At 38.5% G+C, this 24997-nt stretch overlaps 1 protein-coding gene across 1 annotated transcript in view; it reads left to right on the top strand.

The window, feature by feature from the left end:
- Positions 1 to 24997, top strand: part of MARCHF1 (membrane associated ring-CH-type finger 1) — a 52361-nt gene that overhangs the window by 9522 nt on the left and 17842 nt on the right. The window contains exon 2 of the mRNA XM_081332682.1: positions 12775 to 12955. Coding sequence (XP_081188808.1) covers positions 12775 to 12955 — 181 coding nt within the window. The remainder of the gene's footprint in view (positions 1 to 12774; positions 12956 to 24997) is intronic.

Below are 24997 nucleotides of genomic sequence, written 5' to 3'. Positions count from 1 at the left end.
ATCTAGTGAAGACCACTTGAGATAAGAAAGAGGAAAAGGTAGACAAAAAAACAAACAAACTGTGGTATAGATTGTCAGGTCAGACAGACTATCTAGACAATGATCTCATAGATCAGATTACATAATGTTCAGAGGGAAAAGATATATAATAATAATAAGACATCTGAACATCTTTGTAAATTTAACTTCACCAAGCTTGCTACATCCTCAAAATTTCTTGCAAATCTTGCTGTTTTATTTCCCAGAAGGCTAGAAAAATGTCAGGGAAATTAGCTTACCTTGATCTATTTCTAACCAGTTCTAAAGAACTATTTTAACTGGTAACAACTGTGTATGTTGGGAGGAAATGTTGATTTCATTGTGAATTTCAAGATACAACATCAAGGAGGATTGCAGCCCATTCCTACGTGCAGACTAGATTTAAAAAAACTCAGTTTTAACAAGCGTAGAGGACTACTAGGCAGATTCCCCTGTACAAACATTATGGGTTAAAATGATCACAGGACAATTAGAAACTTGTCAGAAATGAGATCCCAGAACAGGAATTCTGGGAGTTGAAGTCCACGAGTCATAAAAGAGCCGAGGTTGCCTACCCCTGTCCCAGAAGTACAATTACATATCATTTCAGTGAAAAGAAAAGAAATGAAGTTTGAAGCTGCGTAGGGAACTGTGACCGGCACAAGAGTTAGAAGGAACGTGAAAAATAAGAAATCATAAAGGCTAAGCCTAAAGTGCAAAAGGAATTTAAACATGCAAAGAAAACTAAAAGCAACCAAAGAAAAACCCTTTTGAGGATAGTAAACAATGTGAAGGAGAGGAGAGAACTCTCAAACTCCTACTGTGCTTTGATCTTCCTCAAAGAAGGGAATTGTATCCAGCTAGGACTAAATAGAACAATTGACAAAAGAAAGAAATTGGAACCCAAAGAAAGTAAAGGGTTACAGAGCTTCTGGCTAGGGTTATGAATCAGTTTGTCTCTGGAACTCAGTCAGTTAGACCTGAGAGTCTTGAAGAATATCAGGAATGTCATTTTGGAGTCCCTTTCTGTAATTTTTGAGAAATCATAGTGGTAGAGGATTGGAAAAGATATTTCTGTCTTCAACAAAGGGACAAATGAGGACCAATATAATTAAGAACTATCCTCTTGAAGTTGATACAAGACAAAACTCTGGAACAAATTATTAAACATAAATTTATCAAAAAAAAACAAACCATACTAACAGAATAACAGAGTTAGAAGGGAATGACAATTTGGAATGATGGAAAATAACAAAATTAATTTTAAAAAGGACACTTGGGCAGGAAAAAAAAACACAAGACATAAATAAAGCTTATATTGGCATACATAATACAAGGCAGCAGTAGACATAAAATAGTTCTGCGAGTCTTGGTGGATCATAAGCTGAACATGAGCCAACAGTGTGTTCTAGCTGCAAGAAAATGAAAAATAATGCTTAGCTAAATGAAAGATACAGCGTCAAGATGAAAATAAGCACTATTCCTTTTTATTCTGTGTGGGTAAACCATACCTAGAACATTGAGTTCTGGACCTTGACAAACAGGATCCTTTCCAGAGGAAAGCAATCAAGATGTTAAGAGACCTGGAAGGAACAAAGAATGGTTAAAGAGGTTTTTGAATGGTTAGCCTGTGAAGAGAATGCTGTGGACAAATATGATAGCTGAAGAATTCTTATGTAGAAGATAGGATACATATTTCAGTGCTGTTTCAAAAAACAACAACAACCCACACACCTGCTGCCGGCGTCAACTTCCCTCCGCCCTGTGCGCTCCCACAGAGAGGGCCTCCTCAGGGTGCCTCCGGTCAGAGAATGTCGGCTGGTGGCCCCCAGGGGGAGGGCCTTCTCTGTGGGCGCTTCGGCTTTATGGAACTAACTGCCGGTTGAGCTCCGGACGGCACTGGACCTTCGCTCCTTCCGGCGCGGTCTGAAGACCCATTTATTTGAACAAGCTGGCCTGGCTTGATGGGGGACGTTAGGGTTTTTAATGGGTTTTTATACTGTCACTGTTTTTATCTGGGCAATTGTTTAATTCTCTTTTAATTTTTGTATTTTCTATTTATATATGCCCTGTTCACCGCCCTGAGTCCTTCGGGAGAAGGGCGGTATATAAATTTAATAAAAGATTAAAAAAAAGATCAAGAATGCATTCAAAGCTATCCCCCGCCTCACCTGCTTATTCCAACATATAAACCTTTATTAGTCAGAGTGAAACCTACAGTAAAGCAGGTGAGGATTTGGACAGAGGGAGAAGCATTACAAGACTGCTTTGAATGTACGGATTGGTGCATGTTTAAAGAAGCAGCTACTGATAACCAACGTATAAATATTGAGGAGTATGCCACCATTGTGTCTACATATATTCAAAAGTGCATAGAGGATGTCTGTGTCCTTAAAAGCATTGTTGTGAGGGCGAATGAAAAACCGTGGCTGACTTATGAGGTCTGCAAGGTGCTGAAGGCATGGAATGTGGCTTTTAAATCTGGCAACATGCGGGCACTTAGAACAGCCAGAGCTAATTTGAAAAGTGCCATAAAAGATGCAAAACAAGCCCACTGCCAGAAAATTAAGAACTTTTTTCAAGACCCAACAAACTCCAGGCAAATGTGGAAAGGAATCCAGGCCTTTACAGATTATAAGGTGGCTCCATCGAGTTGCAAGGACAACACAGACTTCCTAAAGAAGCTGAATACATTTTTTGGAAGATTTGAGGCATCAAATAGTACTTCTGCTAAGAAAGCTGTGCCCCATCCTGACGAGCAAGTGCTTAGCTTTGATGTAACCTCTGTCCGGAAAACACTGCGGAAAGTTAATAAAGGTGATAAAGGACATTATTGTATCTAACCTCTCACCAGCATTTGACCTGCTTCAGTTTGCTTACCGACCAAATTGCTCTACGGAGGATTCTATTTCTGTTTTCCATCTGAGCTTGAAATGCTTAGGGAAAGAAACACTCATATGCGTTTATTGTTTGTCAACTTCAGTTCACCATTTAACACAATCATTCCCCAGCATCTAGTAGACAAATTGGGCCTTTTAGGCTTAAACACTCCTTTGTGCAACTGGATTCTTCATTTTCTTACTAACAGGCCCCAATATGTGTGAGCTGGAACAAATATTTCTAACACCATTTTCTTGAGCACAGGTTCTCAGGGCCTCATCCTAAGTCCGCTGCTATTCACCCTGTTGACCCATGACTGTTGTGCTAGGTTTGCCACCAACCATATTGTGAAGTTTGCAGATGATACAACAGTAGTGAGCCTTATTCATGATGACAATGAGGGTGCTTTCTGCAAGGAGATTGAGGGTTTGGTGAACTGGTGTAAGGAAAACAGCCTAGTTTTAAATATTGGAAAAACCAAAGAGATCATTGTTGATTTCAGAAAAGGCAGGCGCAGCCACACTCCTCTGTGCATTAGTAATTCATCTGTGCAGATGGTTACCAGCACCAAATTCCTGGGTGTGCAGTTAAGAAGTAGGCTGGCTTAGTCGCTCAACAGTGAGACACTGGTGAAGCAGGCACAGCAGCGCCTGTATTTTCTGTGTCGCATGAGAAAAACTCATCTTGCCCTATCTTTACCACTGTCAACAGAGGGACAATCGAGAGCATCCTGTCATACAGCATCACAGTCTGGTTTAGAAGCACCACTGCTTCAGACAGGAAGGCGGTGCAGAGAGTGGTGAGGATAGTTGAAAAGATCATTTGCAGTTTCCTCCCTTCCATCCAGGACATAGCACATAAGCGTTGATTGAGCAGGGTCTGTAAGATTGTCTGGGACACGACACATCCTCTTCATGACCTGTTTTCCTTGTAACCTTCTGGGAGGAGGCTCTGTGGTACCCAAAGCAGAACATACAGATACAGTCAGTTTTGTGCTAGACAGTATTAACCTTGTGAACTCTAAAGCTTCCTCCCTCTGTTATGTATTCAGGATGGATAGTGATCATTATTTATATGTTACCTATGTGTAAGGCTATAGGTCTATACATATGTTGTATATAGTATGTTTAAATGTGTGTTATGTATGTGTACACTTTGACAGCAAGAACTAAATTTCATTTTTAATGTGTGCCGTTGTGCCCACAGTAAAAAATGACAATAAAAGTTATCTATCTATCTATCTACAAGACAAGAAACAATAAGTTTAAATGGTAAGGAAACCATCTTACTGGACTTCAGGAATAATTTCCAAATGGTAATAGTTGTTCAATGGTGGAACAGATTACCTTGAGAGGTGGTGACTCTCCTTTACTGGAAGTATTTGTTGGGATGCAGTAGTAGTGAATTTCTTTATTAGGTCATGGATGGACTAGGTGATTTCCAAAGTGTCTTTCAGCCCTTACATTCTGTGATTTTACGATAAATTACAAGTGAATCCTTGTAGGTAAGTAATTCTTATCTAACAGGGCTCACCTTGTTTCTTTGATGTTTTATCAATATATCAGTTTATATTTTGAGTCTCGTCTTGTGTTCCATTCTCTTTTTCCTTCATCATCCCTTCTCATGTCATTGAATAACAATATGCTTTCTCAATTCTTTATGCTCCTGAAATAGTTCTCATTATAGGGGTCATGATTGTTCTCACATATTTTGAAATGCTTGTTTTACAGGAGTGTTCAGTTGTTTTAACCCTAGTCATCAGAGCTTAATTAATTAATCTGTAAAAATGACAAGATTACCCTAAGATTAAGCTTTCTGGGCCAAAAGGCCAATTATCATGGAAGATATATTATTCACTTGTTAGGGCAAAGTATATCTTGTATGTCCTGATATATGCTTCATTTATCCAATCAGCAATTACAAATTGGTAACATTTTGCTGCTTTCTGTTCCTTGTGTACATGCTTTAATAGTTAATGTTAGTAAAATTAAGCTGTTTTCTACATATAAAAGTAATAGTAGCATCACAGTTATCCATGGCTTCACTTTCTTATTAAGTAAGAACAAATTCCACAGCTTCCTAGTTTTTCCTAAATTAAAGTTTACAGCATCTCTCTATATTTGCCTGGAACTGGTTAGAGTTATAGTACAGTGAATATGGAGGCCATAAGTTCCTACATCGATTAAAGCACTGTTGATTTAAATCTCAACCTTAATTGTTCTCATACATATTTTGGAGAGTAAGTTAGAGAGAAATTGTTAGACCAACAGCACCTTAATAAAAAAAATCTACCCCCTTTTTTATTTTGGCCATATTAAAAGGTCTATCTAAAAATATTGATGGCAGAATCTTTTTACTGGCATTATTTTATTCACTCTTTCTTGTCTTCAAAATCTGCGACATATGACAACAGAGCACTGAAAACAACATAAGAGGTATAACTTTCAAATTGTTGTATACTTGTACTATACCATTGTTCACATACGTTTACATAGCATGCTTTCTTATGCAACCTTAAGTCTTTAGTTGTGAGGAAGGAACTAATAAGAAAACTACAAAATAGTCCAACCTTTTTTTTTGCAGTTTTTCCCTAGCCTATACCCTGTGAATAAATATTAATTCTCAATATCCCGAGGCAAATTCCATCACTCTCAACCAATGGTTTTACGGTTAAATAAATTACAAAATAAAGCAAAAAGAAGCAGAAGACAAGAGCAGTTAACACATTTAAATTTATTTGCAGAATCATCAACAGCTATTTCTCTTGTCAGAGCATTCAGGATTCTCACTGAATGTTTTAATTTATAATTCAGACAGTGGTTTCTATTAAGTGTTTCTACTGAAGAATCGGTACATCCCATTAAAAGTAGCTCTGTCAATTTTATTTGCCAATCCCAATGGAATTTAGGTTGATATTTTAGCTTTTAAACTAATTTAAAACAATTCTGACAGTAGTTGAAAAGGACTCCTGGGTATTAATTTATTTGTCTAAAAACTAAATGGTTTAAATACTTAAATCTGTAAATTATAGTAGAAATTAAAATGAACAAACCCTTGTATTTCCCCTCTGGAAAATGAGTTTAATTTTAAAAAACATTCTTATAATGTTTTGTGCTGAATTCAAAATTATATCTAGCTTTGTCTTAACTGTTATGAGATATTACTTCAAAAGATAATACAATTAACAAAATGTTCAAAAGAATTTACTAGGAATGATTTTCTTTTATACATAACTAATTATATCTGATTTTATGATCAGGATCAGCCTTTATCAGTACTATGATGAGAAACCACAAGAAAAGCCTTGAGCTAATTTGGATGTAAAACAAAATAAAGGCTGTGGCAAATTGTGGGACATTCTAAACAAGAGAAATTGGGGATGGGGAAAAGAAAGAAGGAAAATAATCTGCTCCCTGATAAGAATAGATGGGTAGAAATGAGAAGAAAGAGGACAGAAAAAGTCACAGGACCAATTTGGGATAAAAGGATGAATGAAAATGAAGACTGCTTAGAAAAAACACACAAACAATTACAACTGCATAAAGAATTGTTGTTTCTCTCACTAATTAGAGACTTAGTGATCAATATGAAGGTGATAAGAAATTCTAAATAGAGGATGACAAACCATTTTTTGATCTTGTTAAGAGTGGTTCTTGCTAAAAAAAAGGCTTAGAAAAAGGAAAGAAGTAAAAGAAATGGGTGTGGAAGTATAAACAGTACAGGAACAGAAACTATCACCTATGAAAAAGTATTAGATGCAAAGTGGACCTAAGAAAAGAGGATGCAAAACTGTAGGAATCAAACTAAAAAGAATTTTGTTGCAGAGCACCAGAATGTATGGAGTTGAACTAGAGGGAGGTATAAGAAAAAATGCTTGATAGAGCTGAACAATTATGGAATATTTGAATATGGAGCTGACTATTGGTTGTTGCATGTGGTAAGAGTAGTATATTATTGTGTAGTGGGTTTTGGAGGCATTAACCGGACCGATCTAATGCAACACTATTTTATTACAGCCAAAACAGAACTGAAAGTAACCAACAGAATTACAGTTATTTATACTTCCTGCCTCTAGGCAGCGACCAATCAAATCAAAAGCTGTTTTCCCGCTCAAACTTAAACTTAACTTTCTCTCCAAAACAATTGGAGACACATTTAAATCAAAACACCTTAACTCTTGATATCAGTACATAACATCCCTTTGCCCTGAATAAAGTGATCTCTTGTACACTTTATGCACATAGTCTTTGAGGTAGACCAGTGGGTTGCGAATTCTGCCGGAACACCGCAAGGCTGTTTGGGTTTCCAGCTCAACTTGCTGGTTGTCTGCACTGGGTATACCTGTGCCACTATGTCCGTTTGAGTCATTTGACAGCAGAGGCAGTTCAAAGATCTGTGGAGCCTCTGTCTCTGCAAACACAGTCTCAGCAGGTGTGGGCGATGCTGGAATAGCAGCTTCACCTGATGTGTCTACAGTCCTTCTGAAATCTGCTCCTGATCTCTGCATTGTCTGCCGATGCCACAACTGGTCAATGTGGTGTTGGATCACATGACCATTGTCCAGGGCCACCTCATATGATAGTGGCCCTGACACTTTAGTAACTGTGGCAGCCACTCAAGGTGCCTCCTGCCCATAGTTCCTAGCCCAAACATGCTCACCCAGCTGTAGATTCCTGGGTGGCTTGGGTTGCACCGTTTCCACAGCAATTCTGTCAGGATGAAGGCGGTCTAACTTTATAGTGAGCCAATGTCCCCATCTTAGCTCAGCTGGGCTGCGACCTGTTGCGGTACTTGGCATTGTGTGCTGGCATAGGAGAAAGTTTGCCAGGTGATGATTCCAGTCTCCTGTTGTCAGCATCCGTTCACCATCCGTTCAGATTGGCCGTTGGAAGCGGGATGGAACGGAGCCGAAGTAGTGTGTCTGATCATATTAGCATTAAGGAAAGACTGGAACTCCGCCGCTGTGAATTGTGTCCCGTTGTCTGACACAATGACATCCAGCAGACCGTGTGTAGCAAAGAGCTGGCGCAGTTCCTGGATGGTCCTGGCAGTAGTCATAGATTGGACAGGTACTACCTCTAGCCATTTTGAATAGCTGTCTACTACAATGAGGAATACCTGTCCCTGAAACGGACCCACAAAGTCAATGTGCATGCAAGACCATGGAGCTTGCGTGGTCTCCTAGCGGTGCACAGGTGCTTGAGGCATTTCTGGTCTGGTCTCTTGACAGACCTCACATCCTCTTACTTGAGCCTCAATGTCCTTGTCCAGGCCTGGCCACCACAAGTAAGTTCTTGCAAGTGCCTTCATTCTTACGATGTCCTTCATGCAGAGATTCTAACACTCTGACTTGCAATTTGGGCGGAACAATTACTCTGCTTCCCCAGAGCACACAACCTTTGTGGGCTGACAGCTCATCTTTTCTGCATGCATAGTGCTGAAACTCTGGACCTTGTCTGTTTTCTGGCCACCCCCTCAACACCCAGTTGAGAACGCGGCTGAGTGTTCGGTCAGTGGCAGTTTCAGCAACCACATCTCCTGCTTGTAGGGGTGTCTCTGGAAGATCCTGGATTGCTACTGGGGGTGGATCTGGATCAGCATGGCCCATTTCCTTGCCAGGCTTATGGACTAGCCTGTATGAATAGGCAGCCATAAAAATTGACCATCGCAGCATCCTTGGTGACAGGATCTGTGGAGTCTGCTTGTCAGCTATGAAGAGGCCAAGCAGCAGCTTGTGATCAGTGAAAATTGTGATCAGTGAAAATTGTGAAGGGTCGCCCATATAAGAAGTCATGGAATTTCTTAATTCCTGCTACAATAGTGAGAGCTTCCTTGTCTATTTGAGCATAGTTTCTCTCAGCTGATGATAGTGTCCTGGAATAGTATGTAATAGGGGCCTCGCAATGCTAAAATCATGGGCAGATTTTCATTAAAATGGGCCAACACTGAGCTCGACAATAGCAGTGACTTGACTGCCCTGAATGCCTTGTCGTGGGTGCTTGCCCACACCCAAGGTGCTTTTTTGTCTAATAGACAGTGTAGTGGCCCTGCCAATGCAGCTTTGTGTGGCAAAAACGAGTAATAAAAATTTAACAGTCCTAAGAATGCCTGTAGCCCCCCTTTGGATTTGGGTCTGGGGGCTTGTTGAATGGCTTTTAACTTAGCCTCTGATGGATGGATTCCAGCAGCATCTATCCGGAATCCCAAAAACTCAGTAGAGTCCACACCAATTTGGCACTTGTCTTTCTTTAACTTCAACCCTGCTTCACCAAACCGTTGAAGCACTGCCCTGAGGCATTCTGCTAGGACTGCTGCTGATTCTCCCTCAATCAGGACATCATCAAAATAGGGGAAGATGCCTGGTATATTTTTTAGTGTCCGTTCCATAATGCTCTGGAACAATCCCAGGGCAACACTTACCCCAAACTGCAGGTGATGAACTCTGAATGTCCCTCTGTGAGTGAAGATTGTCTGCGCTTCTGCTGTGGCATCGTCGACTGGCAACTGGTATACCTGTGCGAGGTCTAGTTTGGCAAACAGGCGATCTCCTTGATGTGATGCAAGGATGTGGCTTACCCCTGGAACTGGGTAAGCGTGTTGCTGTAGTGCTTTGTTTATTGTGCACTTGTAGTCTGCACAGATGCGGATGTCCCCATTAGGCTTCACTGGGGTCACTATGGGAGTCCCCCATGAGCTACTAGTTACTTGTGCTATTAGCACAAGTTGGAGCACTCCCAGCTGTACTAGTTTGTCCAGCTCCGCGTCAATCTTAGGCTTTAACGCAAAGGGCACTCTGTGCAGTTTTATCCTAATTGGAGTGACAGCTGGATCAAGATTAAGGGAGATGGGTGCCCCTTTTTTATTGTCCCAGGCTAGGACTGAACACATCAGCATACTCTTGGCACACTGCTGTCAAGTCAGCTGTTTGAGTGCGATGGATGCCAGTTATGCGGATGCCCAAGGCTTTGAACTACTCCAATCCAATTAGACTGGTGTGCTGTCCATCAGCAACTACAACGTTGAGGGGACCCTCAAACTCTTTGAATTTGATCCTTACGGTGGCGTCACCTCTCACAGACATGCGGCAATTTTGAAAATCTGTTAGAATGAGGTTTGACGGTTTGAGTTGAACTTGCTTCTTGCCTTCACTGCAGATATAGCTAAAAGTCTTGTAAGAAATGATGGATAGAGCTGACCCAGTGTCTAGCTCCATGGAACAAGGGACCCCTTGCAGATGGATCTGACAAAATGTGCTTCCTACTAATCTGTTGAATATATTATATAGTCTTTTTAGAAAATAAGCAGCAATGATGTGTCATTTACAGAATAGGCTGAACTTGCCAGTGAATCTTGTCAAAACAAATGAGAAAAGAACATCTTCATACACACACACAGACACATACACACAAACAAACAAACACAAACACATACATACATACATGTGTGTGTGTATGAAGATGTTCTTTTCTCATTTGTTTTGACAAGATTCACTGGCAAGTTCAGCCTATTCTGTAAATGACACAAATCAAAATTCTTAATAACACACACACACACAAACACATACATACATACATATATGTGTGTGTATGTTATTAAGAATTTTGATTATAATAAAGTCAAATACAAACTAAAATGAATGAAAGAAAAGATAATAGGAAGGAGTAAATATATATGGAAAAAGAAGAATGATTTTACTGATGAGTTAAAAAAAATCATTCCAAGAAGCTAATAGCAAATCATTTCTGTGATGTTGCCAATAAAGCTGTATGAATTTAGTCACCAGCAACTGAGCTCAATTTGAGGACTTATATCACCTACTATCTATACCATTGTGTTTTCTTCCCACTCATCCAAATAATTAAGTGGCTGAAAATATTTTGAATTAAATTCTCTGGCTGAATTCTGCATTCAATTAGATCATATTGCTTTTAAGTCTCAATTTCAAATCAAATTTTACCCTCTAAATCTTGAATTCAAATTGGAATTTGACTGAGTCACACATCTCAAATTGATAAACTGAACTTTTGCTTCTGCAAAGAATATAAACGTAAAAGATCTGATTTGGGGAAATGATATAATTATAAGCTTTAGATAATTGTTTTAGTGAAAACTCAGTGACTTCTCTGTTAAAATATTCGTAGGGCACTGCAACTGTAGTAAGTATAACAAATATGTGTCCAGAGATTTTTAAAAATTGAAAAAATATAGAAGAAAACTCCTTAGTTCTCTTCTACAGATAACTTGCACATAAGATAGGAAGTTATTCTTAATTTTTGACTTCCTTATACTTGTATTCAAAATAATTACTTCCTTTTTTGAATCCTTCATTGAATAGGACACCGTTTTGTTTCAGAAACATTTTTTGATGTTTCACATCATCATTGTCATAACTCCAATATACCATCCATTTCCTTGTTTAAGAACACATAGTGCTGTACGTTTTCAATGCAATTTTTATAGAGTTCTTTACATGTTTGGCATACCCATTCTAAATGGTTATCTCAGTAAATAATAATAAATTTGGAATATCACATGGCATTAGATTTGAAAACTGTATATACAATCCACATAGGGGAAAATACTACTTTCCTGGCCATCAAAAGCCATTTGTTTTGCATTTCTTTTGTGGTATAGTAATGTAGTAGTTCTGGCTTAATAATTGGGACTGGCAACTCCATCGTTAAGTGATATAGTCACTGTGTGACACATCACAAGACTGCAACAGATTTATGATCTCACTTTCACTCCAATCATTAAGCAAATCATGCATGGTTATTCAGCAAGACATCATGTCACTGCAACCTGTGATTTTACTACCAGCTTCTTCATTAACTCTGCTTGTTGGAAGTCAGATGTGAAAGCACCCAAATGGTGATCATACATCTGCAGCCTGCTGTGATGGTCACAAACACCTGCAAAGTGCCTGAATCTCAATCACTACTGATCATGGAGTCCTGCAACAGTCAAAATGTGAACACCAGTTGTACAATTGCTTTTTCAGTGCTTCTGTAAACTTTGAACAGTCACTAAACAAGCAAGGACTCCCAGTATATTCTTTCCAAGTTGCATATAGCTCTTTATTTTTTAGCCAGAGACATAAACTTATGCAGTTAGTTTATTACCTCTACAATACTCACTGTTCTCTCTCCCCTTAGTAATCCCTTCTTTCTATTCTGCTTTGTAAAATAAATAAACTATTTCAACCAGAAAAAAATATTTATTTTATTTGTACCCTGCCATTATTATTTTTACAAATAACTCAAGGCATTGAACATATCCACCACACTGTCCTCCTCCTGTTTTTCCCACAACAATCTTGTGAAGTGTATAAAGGTGAGACACAAGTACTGGTCCAAAGTCACCCAGCTGGATAAGGTGGGGGTTGAACTCACAGTTTCCCATTTTCTAGATCAAAATTAAATTATGATCTCTAGGAAAAACAGAAGGCAGGGGACTTTTTCTAATTAGAATAGTCCTGAGAGTACTGTACTGTATATGAAGTTGTTTGAATTACTTCTAATTATTTTCTACTAAAATCAGTATGCAGAAAATTCCTTAAAATTAAAAAGAAAATTTTTCATCAGTCATGGCCATTTATATATGCTACATATTACTAATATGTTCAGTATGAAGCAGTTTACTCACAGAATAGTTTGCAAGTAAAGAAAAGCAGCTAGATGCTGTTCTACCTTTAGAAATACTAAAAATGGAAAATTGATTCCTAAAATAGAAAGCTACAGAATGGAAAAGGAATTTATTTCTTGGTTCTAATCTCAAAGGGGATGTACTTTTAATATTTTAAATCTCAGCTGCCACCATAAAAGTGTGTATAAATAAACTTTAGATCTGCTCACTCAGTTGCTGTCCTTCTATCAGGATCTGTCACTGTGAGGGAGATGACGAAAGCCCCCTTATCACACCATGTCGCTGCACAGGGACGCTTCGTTTCGTTCATCAGGGTTGTCTACATCAGTGGATTAAGAGCTCAGACACGCGTTGCTGTGAACTCTGCAAGTATGACTTCATCATGGAGACTAAACTTAAACCTCTCCGAAAGGTAAGATGAAAGCAATCCAACCAATTGTAATCTGTCATTACTCTTTCTTTTCCATGTTGTCTGATAGGTTAAAATGGCTCTATACATGTTGATTGGTATTGTGCAATCTGTCCCTCATATTGTTTGTGTAAAAGGAAGCCAGCTGTTACTTCCGGAGAGCCATGGTGGTGCATTGGTTAGAATGCAGTATTACAGGCTGACTCATTGTTCACTGCCAGGAGTTCAATTCTGATCAGCTCAAGGTTGACTCAGCCCTCCATCCTTCTGAGGTCGGTAAAATGGGGACCCAGATTGTTGGGGGCAAGATGCTGATTCTGTAAACAGCTTAGAGAGGACTGTAAAGCATGTAAGTCTGTGAAAGTGTATAAAGGTGAAGCGGCATATAAGTCTAAGTGCTATTGCTATTGTAAAATAATTACAAATCTGATCACGTTCCATGTATAACACATCCATGTTATCCAGAGACTGGATTTCTAGATTGAATGACACTATTGGCCTTTGGGTAATATGTTGGAGGCTGAATACCTTACAGTGGGGAGAAGGCAAGACAGTCTTAAACTAAGTTTCTTTTTGTTGAGGTTTTAAATATAATTTCCATTTAATACAGTAATATGATTACTACCTAGTCATGTATTCAAGCCTTCTTCCCTTCTGTCCCATTAAACTTCACAAGAAGGTCATTGGTGTCTGGGAGTTATATTCAAACCTTTTGAGTGGACGAACACACAGCCCAAGGACCTCAGATTGTGGACCTGCTATAGTTCTGTGCACTGATAACAGTATTATTTGAATAGCATTGCTGATAGGGTTGCCTAGTAAACATGTTTAGATATAAACCCCAAACAAGCATTTTATAACTGTGAATCATTCCATACCACATAGGTTTTTGCAGATTTTGCAGGACTTTTAACCACAGCCAAATTTGGCAAAATATTTGCTATTATGGGAGGGCTCTTACTGTTTTATTTTATCAAATTCTTTGTTCAGCAATTTGGGAAAAGAAAATGCAAATTCTTTTGTGCATTACAAAATGAATTCATGCATGTATTGGTAATAGAATATATTCAAATCTGTATATACAGTATGCCATGATGCATAGAACTGCAGAAGAGCAACAGATTATATTAATAAAAAATAAAAGCAATTATTTAAAGAGATATATCCTAAAAGTTATTGACATTGGTTTAAAAACATATTTATGATTATAAATATGTATTAAAATTATTTAAACACTTCAAAAGGTAGAAATATGGAGATTTGTCAAGCATTTTGTCTATACTAGTGTTAGAAGCTTTCTCAATTCTATTTGTTAAGAAGGAAAAAACATAATTTTTGCAAAACACATGTATTGCTTACATCAAACCATTATTAAAAAACAGGAAGACTTAGCATATATTGATAAAGGGTGTAATGGATGCTATAATAAAATTTAAGCCTATAATAAATATGCAGCATGTAAAATTCTGTTTTTTCTGTGATTACTTTATTGTATAATTTTATTTTTATGTAGTTATTTGCTTCCTTGTTTATCTTATCTGCTTATTTAGAACAGTGTTCAAATAACTCTAGGTAAAAATTTGCACTAGATCATTTGCATTATTTATCTTGGTGAAACCTAGGATGTTCATTTATAAACTGCATGCTTTGGCATTGCAGAGGCTGAATTTGTGGAATTAATAAATTAATACTTTTATAATTTTGCATCAGTAACTACACATGCATTCATAATTTGTGACAGTTATATAAGCTGAAATTGAAACCTACATGAACTTCAGATGTTCCCGATTTATTTCACTAATCTTTCTAAATTGATCACTAATCCTATTCAGCCATTTGAGTAAGTCAGATCTATAAACTATTCTGGGCCTTCCTCTTCCACTCCTTTCATAATGTATAGATTTTTATACTATTGTTTGAATAGTACTGCCCTACTGAGAAAAAGCTTAAAAATCTGTTCGTACAGATAACAACAAAATTTTGCTTTTAGTGATACTAGTTATGTTAATAGCAAGAAAACGTTTTGGCAATGTTTTCATTGGTTGGTTAATTCCACTTGCAGAATAGTTATAGAAAATAGTATGTTTAGTTCACACACACCGCCCTGTTTTATATATTGTATTCTAATTCTTCTATGACGCGGTGGCTCAGTGGGTTAGGATGCTGAGCTTGTTGATCAGAAGGTCGGCAGTTTGGCGGGTCGAATCCCGAGTGCTGCGTAACAGACTGAGCGCCTGTTACTCATCCCAGCTTCTGCCAACCTAGCAGTTCGAAAGCACATAAAAATGCAAGTAGAAAAATAGGGACCACTACGGTGGGAAGGTAACAGCGTTCCGTGCGCCTGTGGCGTCTAGTCATGCCGGCCACATGACCACAGAGACGTCCTCGGACAAACGCTGGCTCTTCCGCTTCGAAACGGAGATGAGCACCAGCCCCTAGAGTTGGAAATGGCTAGCACGCATGTGCGGGGGAACCTTTACCTTTACCTTTAACATTCATTGGTTTATGTTAGCCTTTTCTAATCAAGTGGAACACACTAGTTTAGTCAACGTAAACATTGATAGCAGTGGCTTGTTAAAAATATCACAATTCTGTATACAGCGCATTCATAAGTATTCAGACCCCCCTTCACTCTAGCCACTTTCATCCACTGGTAAGGAGTTCCCAAACATTCATCCCTGCCCTAACCAGCCTCTCCTCTGGTTCTTACTCAAAAGGTGGGGGGGGGCAGGGCGGAGGAATAAACAGTTCAAAACACCTATCCTATCTAATAGACTGAGTCATGCAGTCAATTATCATCTTCACCCTTTCTGGAGCTAACAAAAATGCAGACAAACTGAAAAGGTGGGTGGGAAGAGTCTACAGCACACTGCCACTTTACTGTTAGCCTCTCCCCTGCCCAAACATCCCTAATTCCTCAAAGTTCCAAAGTCCTCTTTGGCCTCTGCAGATGGAAATGTTTTCATTGTGGTTAACTTATCATAGCATACTGGAAACATTCCCAGTGCTAGTGTGTTTGTAGTTGTTAATTACATTGAACCAAAATTCAGATAGCTATCAAACTCTTTGCCTTCACAGTTATCACAGAAATGAGCTTTACCATTAAAACAATATTATTCCAAAATGATTGATGGATTTTAAAAATCTAAATTGTAGCTTTCATAGGGCAGATAAAATGTTCATCTCATTTAATTCAGTGAGGTTGAAAACAGTGGTTTATTATTGGGTAATAATTGTTAAACAGAACTATGTTTAGATCAGACAGTACAACTTTCTGTAAGAAACAGAATTCTGAATATTATGGTTCTTTGTCATTCATTTTTCCTGAGCATAGAGATGAAAGCTAAAATTTGATCAACCTGTTTTTCTGTTTGTATCCATGTCCTTTATCCAAGCTGTATTCTTGTTGTATTTCTTTGTCCCATAGTTGCACCCAGAACTACACTGTTTCTTCTTTATCAGATGTTGATTGGTTAATTGCATTCTCTACATTAATGCATTGGTAGAAACATTTCTGATTTTACTGAAATTCAAGGTTCTGCCTGTAGTATGCAAGTAAAGCTTCATATCTGCTAATCTGTTATTACTGTTGTGTGCTGCTTTATTATTTCCCATTCTTCCTTGATTTTCATTGTTCCTAGGTAATATTTCTTAATCAATAAATATGGTCTTCTTGTTCTTTAATTTCTTTTCTTTCATCTGTTTTATATTTGCTATAATGTGTTTTAAATGCTTTAATCATCTTGGAAACTGGCAATATATTTTCAGTAGTGATTTGGCTTAAAGTCCTATTTTTTAAAGGGCTCAATAGGCCTATTACGGTAATTATTTTTGAAGGCTTTTCATCAAAATTGGAAAGAATCTCAGTTACCATGTGTTATTGCAAGCTTTCTGTTTATTATCTTCTGCCCTTAGGTCTAGAGCAGGAGTAGGCAACCTTGGCTCTTTTATGACTCATGGACTTCAACTCCCAGAATTCCTGAGCCAGCATGGCTCAGCTTGGAAACCTCTCCCTTTTCCCTCAGCGTGGCTGGCTCAGGAATTCTGGGAATTGAAGTCCACGATTCATAAAAGAGCCAAGGTTGCTTACCCCTGGTCTAGAGGGAGTTAAATATGAAATCCAACAAGTTCTTTTCTAGCAGGCAGTTCTAGGTGCTATAGCCAGCTTTCAATGGTAGGTTCTAAGTTGGTCACATTTCTGTGATATGTAGTTCATTCCATCTTTATGATGGTGCCTAGCATTAAGGTAGAAATTCTTTAATTACTTCAGAGTTACAGTGGCCTGCTAAAATACATTTAATTAGTATATTCCTTTGCTGAAAACATATAACACTAAAAACATAGGGATGTGGTGGTGCAACAGTTTAATGATGCTGGAACTGATGGCCAGAAATGGCCTGCACACCAGTGGTTGGAGCCCGGCTGTATGAGAGGAGGTGAGCTCCTACCACTCACTCTCCAGCTCCTCCCCACCCGGCAGTTTAAAAGCATGCAATATTGCAAGTAGATAATTGGGCATCACTTTGGTGGAAAGAAAAACCTTGCTGCATTCATGTATGCTGGCAGCAGAAGCTGGTGTTGGACCTGGCTGGATGCGAGGCAATGCAACACGAGGCTAGTTGAGGCAAGGCCAGCAGAGGAGCCTGGAAGAGCCAGTAATCCGAGCGCCGCTAGTCAGATGGTGTAAGCTAGTTCATCTCCTGCGGTGAGCCAAGGATAGGCACGCACGTGCTAAACAGAATGAACTAGCCATGTAGGCTCTCAGGACTGCATTGTGGGTATCATTTGTAGATTTCCGTGACATTGTATGCCATATGCTAGAAGGCTTTTCAACTTTTTCACCCATTGTACCACTTTTAGGATATGGCAACATCCGAGTACCACCAGTCGCCTAGCAAGGTGTCAAAAACTTGATGACAAAAAAAAAGAAAGAAAAAAAGTGAAGTACAGGTAGTCCTCAACTTACAACAGTTCACTTAGTGATTGTTCGAAGTTACAATGGCACTGAAAAAAGTGCCCCCCAAGCCACAGCCAAGCAAGGCACCTGCCTGCCTGCCCAGCGGCACTCTTCCTCCTGTCAGAGGTTTTCATTGTTGTGAGCATTTCTGTTGAGGATTGGCAGCAGGGGTGGGGTGGGGGTGTGTTTGGTTTTTATTCCCCGTCTGCTGGGTGGTTGCAGCAGGTTTTGGTCATTTCACATGACCCTGGGACACTGTGACCATCATAAATATGAATCAGTTGCCAAGCATCTGAATGTAAATCACCAGATCCTGGAGATGCTGCAACATTCCAGCTGATCGGCGCTTCTTCTGAGCTCAGCAGAAGCACCAGGATCAGCACCGAGCTCCAGCTGGAGCCTGGCACTGATCCTGGCGCTTCCGCTGAGCCCTGCAGCTCCAGCCGTCTCTCGCTCAGGCTTGTGCACTGCTGCCACCGGTTCAGCTCATTCCTCTCCCCTGCTACCACTTTTCTAGGATGGTCGCGTACCACCTGCTAGGTGCCAATGTACCACAGGTGGTACCTGTACTACTGGTTGAAAAGCTATGTGCCAGATAAATAAGTAAGTAAGTAAGTGCTTTCAACCTAAAGAGAATTCTAAAAAGGTATGTAAAAAAAAATCAGTTACAAAACTGTGCACAGTATCATTCTTTGCTGAAATTTGTAATAAACAGCAAATATTTACTGATAGTTCAGCTTCATGCTTCCTATGAACTACTCTCATAATTTAAAACTATGCCAGGCTGTATTGACTCTTGAAAGCAGCATTCTCTGTGGAGACAGCTGGTGTTGAAAAACCTGGACTTCTTGGTGTTTCCCCCCCCCCCCCCTGTTCAGCACTTTAAGCCCTTCTTAGTCCTGCAGGTGACCTGTACAAATTCTTCAGAGAAAGAGGAAATTTCTGAACAGTCCTAACTATAATATATTGCTAGTATTGTTCTACCTATTGCTTTGTGTAGCTATAAATCTTTGTACGTTCTCATCAGCTTTTATAATAAGGATCATAATGAAATGACAAGTAATATTGGTTAGGTTAACTAATACTGATCTTCTCTGGGAGTAATTTTATTTTTAACTAAATTGGTAACATCTCTGCTATTCCATGCCATAACTGAGAGGTCTGTGTTTCCCTTAATGTTTAGTGCAGCTAGGAGATGTTGTCAAGGTAACCTGCCTCAGTGTTTTCTTTCGAACAATAAGCTGTGGCTGTGACATGGCTAACCTTAAATCACTGTCATTCTTGGTCACTTGTAAGGTCAAATGCTTCACCAGTTAAGCACAAAGGCATGACACTGACTTTTCCCTCTTCTTTATTTGTTCCCATGTCATTAAAGAAGACATCATAGGGGAACTGCATGGATTAGACATTTTAAATCTAAAGCAATGTTATAACATTTATAGACAATTCGAAGAAAGTACGCAAAAACAAGTGCTCTTTGTTCAGAGCTATATTTGTTTTCTTTCTCACTGGTTCAATTTAAGTAGCCACCTAAGTAACATGAAATGTAACAAACAAAAGCAACACATAAAAACCGACTCCCTCAACCCCTCCATTAATTACATTAAAACATATTGCGTCCCTGGCAACTTCCTCCAGTCCCAAACAATAAAAATCAAATATAATGAATTCCTTTAGAGCAGGGGTCCCCAACTCCTGGTCCACGGAACGGTACCGGGCCACGGCATACCAGCAACTGGTCTGCACAAACAAGCAAAGCCCCATCCGCTGGATGCAGGCAGCACACAAAACCACAGCCCCTCCAGTCCGCAGAAAAACCTCTCCACATAACCGGTCCCTGGTGTCCAAAAGGTTGGGGTCCTCTGCTTTAGAACACAAAATGGTTACTCTGCTGGTTCTATAGATGAGAAGAGGGAGGGAGAAGGAGGAAAAATTTAAAAATATGACCATCCTATTTAATAAATGTAATTTACATAATAGAAGAAAGAAGAAAGTGAAAGACATCAAAGCAGTTAACTAAAGCTCTCTTATCAAAAAGCTTGGACAAAGAAAGAAATGTAAATGTTTTCATTCAAATGGGCCTCAGGAAAATAAGACTCAAACAATAATCAGACTTACTACGCCCTCTTGTGGACTTTTTCCTATCACTGCCTCCAACTAGACAATAAAATTTATATTTTCTTATTTGCTTACCCTCTTCCCTGTTTATATTTTCTTTATATTAAAAAATTATGTAAGTACCAACTTATCTGTTTCATTGTTTGAAAGAAATCATAAATGTAATTTTTAAGCAAAAAACCCCCAACAACATACATAAATCCATATATGTAAAATCTTTTCTTTTTTCTTTAAGCAAAGGAATAATACAATGCAAAAAACAAACACAAAGAGTCACATTTTATGTTGGTATTCTTAAATTCATGTTCCATTCTGGAGCCTAGAAATTGTCCAAGTTCTGTGATAAGATATAATGCACCCAGCAATGGTAGTTAATTCTTGTAGAAAGCTGTTTAAACTGCTACTTAGAGATGTTACGTGGTTGCTCCCCAGGCGTATAGTCATTTACTCATAGAGTCAGAGCCTTGGAAAATAGCCACAAACGGTTCTTTAGAATACACAGAGACCAAGTGAATTTAAAATAACAGCAGAACTTTACTGATTACGATGTATATCTATTTGTTCCTCCACGCACGTGTGCACACACATACTCGTCTACATTTACCGCAGTCCTCAACTAGGCTGGCAAGCACTAACCAGAGGGATGGAAGCCACCAAGTCTGCATCGAAATATGACAAAGAGTGTGCAGGCTTCAGGACCCCTTTTATCCACCAGTGTCCTTGCTTTTTTGATTCACAAGACTGGCAGCTACTCTTGTTACAATCCGGTAGCATTTGATGGGATTTGGGGAGGGATTTCCCATATGCCCAAGTTCGTTTGTCTGATTTAGGTGACATATTCCCTTCGTTTCCTTAACAACTTAGTTCCTTCTTATCTACCTCCTGAAGGGATCTTTTAGGCAACATTCCTGACTATCCACCCTGCTTACATGACTCCATCTTCTTTAGGCAGGGCAGCTTCAACCTAGTCTTACATAGATGCTCTTTCTTTTATTGAAATCTTTTATATCCTCAGAAAGTACTCTCTGTTCCTTGCTTTTTTAAAAAAAATAATTTCAACCAGACTCGAGGTATTGATTGTCCGGCAATTTGGCTCTCATTTCTGCTTAGTACTGAGCAGTACTGTACCATCCATATGACAGAATGTCTTTATTGTCTCATTCTTTTTGAAGTTCACTGCAAAAGAGTAGTTTCCCTTCTGAACATTTGTGAGATAACTCATTCGCAAAAACTTTTCTGCTTATACTTTCATTTGTCCTGATTGTATATTACTATTTTGTAATTTTTGTTTATATTGTGGAACCTTTAGGACAAGGTTTTGTGGTTGATGTTGTTATCAATAAGAGTTTAGCAATTGCAGTAGAAACAAATCCAATAAATAATTCAACAAAGACATTAATCTGCCAGTAAATATGCAGATTTCATCTCCAAGTGATTAAATTTATTATACTACTAATATATAGTTTTGAAGCTTCAAATTATATACAAGATGATAAGGCTAAATTACTATATAATAATTCTTCTAATTTAGCTGAAAGTTGTGAAGGAGACAAATTTCAGATTTAATGCTAATAAATAATGCACTAATTTTAAACCTTTCGACATTAGGAGAAAATGCCTCTATGATGGTAAAGGAATTTAAACAAACCTCATGCAAATAATTGAAGGCAACTTAATTATAGGATGCTTTGTAAACAGAAATTAAATCTTGATATGTCTATTAAAAGACTCTCTATAGGGTGGCAGTGAATTCTGGGAGTTGAGGTCCACAAGTCTTAAAAGTTGCCAAGGTTGGACATCCATGCTCTAAAGCAAGTCTGGGGAAAAAACCTGTTCCCAGCCTTTAGAAAGCATGCAGTTTTATTTCTTTATGATAAACAAACAGCAAAATGTGACATTCATCTTTGCAGAAATTGCTAAATTACAAGCAAAGTGTATTAGTTATCCAGATTTTTTTTTAAAAAAAAGATAGGTGAAAAAGCTATTAAGGTAATATTTACTATGAAATATTGCTTGCAAGAGAAAATTCACTATTCTTAAAGATAGACTCCTAAACTGATCCTATAAATTTGGCAAGCATAACAACTATTAGTATTTTAGAATATAGAACATTGTTCTTACTGCAATCAAGGTTTTTTTTTAACAAAAATCTCTTTAACAAAATATGGATGTATGAATGGCAGGAGAGTTGCAACCCAATTAATTGATCGTGAAAATTTTAAGGTGATGAACTCTTTGTGCTAGATATATATAATATACTTTACACATTACAGTGCTGATATGATAAACCATGTTTTCTTCTAACTTAGTTTGCAAAATAAATTATTGTGGCTAAATTCACAGTAGGCTAAATCCAAACAACCCACATTATTATTTATTTTAATTATGCCCTACTGTATTTCTGTGAACTTATGAGAGAATGTATGATCATCTCCCCAGTTTTATTCCAACAGTACTTTAAAGTGGGTTAAAGTGGGGGAAAAAAGCTTTTGTCAAGGAAGTCTTGTGGTCCAAAAGCAATACATTTCTTGTAAATCAAGATTGTAGATGCTTGTGAAAGAGAGCGAAATCTGATTTCCGTTTTAAAAATATTCTTGAAAACCTTTAGGGAGTATCTAGGGCATTTGAACAACTATTGTCTATATGACCTAAAAGATGATAATCTAATAATCTAAGGGAGATTATTCTATAATGTGGGTGCTACAACTAAAAAAAATGCTTGTGGGTTGCATGCCCTCTGACCTCAGTGGCCCCTAGGGCAGGGGTAGGCAACCTTGGCTCTTTTATGACTCGTGGACTTCAACTCCCAGAATTCCTGTGCCAGGAATTCTGGGAGTTGAAGTCCACGAGTCATAAAAGAGCCAAGGTTGCCTACCCCTGCCCTAGGGGATCACTAGCAGACAAACTTGAGAAGAATATACTGGATGGGTTGGACAAGCTAATTACATATGGGGAAGAGCTTTATAGGTTGAAGCCACCACTTTGGATTGATCCAGCAATCTGTTTGGTAGTTCATGCAGAAATGGTAAAACAAGGATAATCCAAGAAAAAAAAACCTATGATCCGCCAATATAGAAGAACACATGATCCTTGATTTCATTACATTTTTCTGATATTTTGATTTTTGATTCGGTGTTGTATAAATCAGGTGTATAAACCAATATAAGGTGGCACCATGGCTCAGAGGTTAAAGATAATGAGCTTGTCAGCTGGAAAGCTGACATCCTGGGCTTGAGACCTGAGCGTTACGTGACCGGATGAGCTCCCATTACTTGCCCCAGCTCCTGCCTACTTAGCACTCAAAAGCATGCAAATGCAAGTGGATAAATAGGTTCACTTTCTGTGAACCTCGGCGTATAGAGATGCTGGCCACATGATCATGGAAATGTCTTCGGACAATGTTGGCTACTTTGGCTAAGAAAAGGAGATGACAAGGGAAACCTTTACATTTACCTTTTAAAACCGATAACGTGTGTGTGTGTGTGTGTGTGTGTACATATACATATGTTTGTGTGTATATATGAGTGTGTGTATGAGTGTGTGCATATATATCTCTCTGTGTGTGTATAGATTAGATAGATAGATAGATAGATAGATAGATAGATAGATAGATAGATAGTAGGGACGCGGTGGCTCAGTGGGTTAGGACGCTGAGTTGTCAATCAGAAGGTCAGCAGTTTGGCGGGTCGAATCCCGAGTGCCGCGTAGCAGAGTGAGCGCCAGCAGCTTCTGCCAACCCAGCAGTTTGAAAGCACGTAAAAATGCAAGTAGAAAAATAGGGACCACTACGGTGGGAAGGTAACAGCGTCCGTGTGCCTTTGGTGTCTAGTCATGCCGGCCACATGACCACGGAGACGTCATTGGACAAGCGCTGGCTCTTCAGCTTTGAAACGGAGGTGAGCACTGGCCCCTAGAGTCGGAAATGACTAGCACACATGTGCGGGGGAACCTTTACCTTTACGGTGGGAAGGTAACAGCGTTTCGTGCGCCTTTGGCGTCTAGACATGCCAGCCACATGACCATGGAGACATCCTCGGACAAGCGCTGGCTCTTCGGCTTTGAAACAGAGATGAGCACTGGCCCCTAGAGTCGGCAAAACACTGGTACAATTTAGAAAGAAAATACCTTTACCTTACTGTAAGAAGAGGTAAAGGTAAAATACCTTTACCTTTTACTGCTTAAGTAAAAAAAAATGCTTTCATCAGATGCAGTATGGTGAAGAAAAACATGAAAATTCTTTTATAAATTATTCTCTGCTACCCTCTAGTGTCCAATATCCTGTACTCAAAGAATCAGCATTTCATAAAAAAGGTCCAAATAAGTAGTGTCAAGCATAGAAACAAAGCCACTAAATGATACAGAAGGATCCTTATAGATTTATCAAACCATATATGTGACATATTTCCTTGCTTATTAATATATCTACACATTCCAATCACACAGAAACTAGATATACATACCTATCAAATGAAAAAAACACATGAATTCAAACATTTGTATGTGTGTATATACTTACATACACCTACAGACAATTGCCTGCATGCATATAAATCACATATGAATTATAGATCAAATGAAGCATTTCAAATTTTATATTTCAACATCAAGTAGATTCAAAATCATTACAAAATCTATCCCTATAAGAAGATTCAAAACAAAATTAATATTCTTTGCTAGAAACGTAGCATCTTTTGCTAAAAAGTATTTTATCAAAAGCGTTATACAAAAAGCACTTAGATTGCCCCCTCTGCATGTTTGACATCTGTGGTCTAAATCAGGGCTTTTCAACCTTTTCACCAATTGTACCACTTTTAGAATATGGCAGTATTCGAGTACCACCTAGTAAGGTGTCAAAAACTTGATGATCAAAAAATTTTTAAAAAGTGATAAAGTACAGGTAGTCCCCAACTTATAACAATTTGTTTAGTGACTGTTCAAAGTTACAATGGCACTGAAGTGACTTATGACCA

The sequence above is a fragment of the Vipera berus genome (genome assembly GCF_964194415.1).
Source record: "Vipera berus genome assembly, chromosome: 7".
Classification (NCBI taxonomy): domain Eukaryota; kingdom Metazoa; phylum Chordata; class Lepidosauria; order Squamata; family Viperidae; genus Vipera; species Vipera berus.
This window is presented reverse-complemented; position numbering and strand designations above follow the sequence as displayed.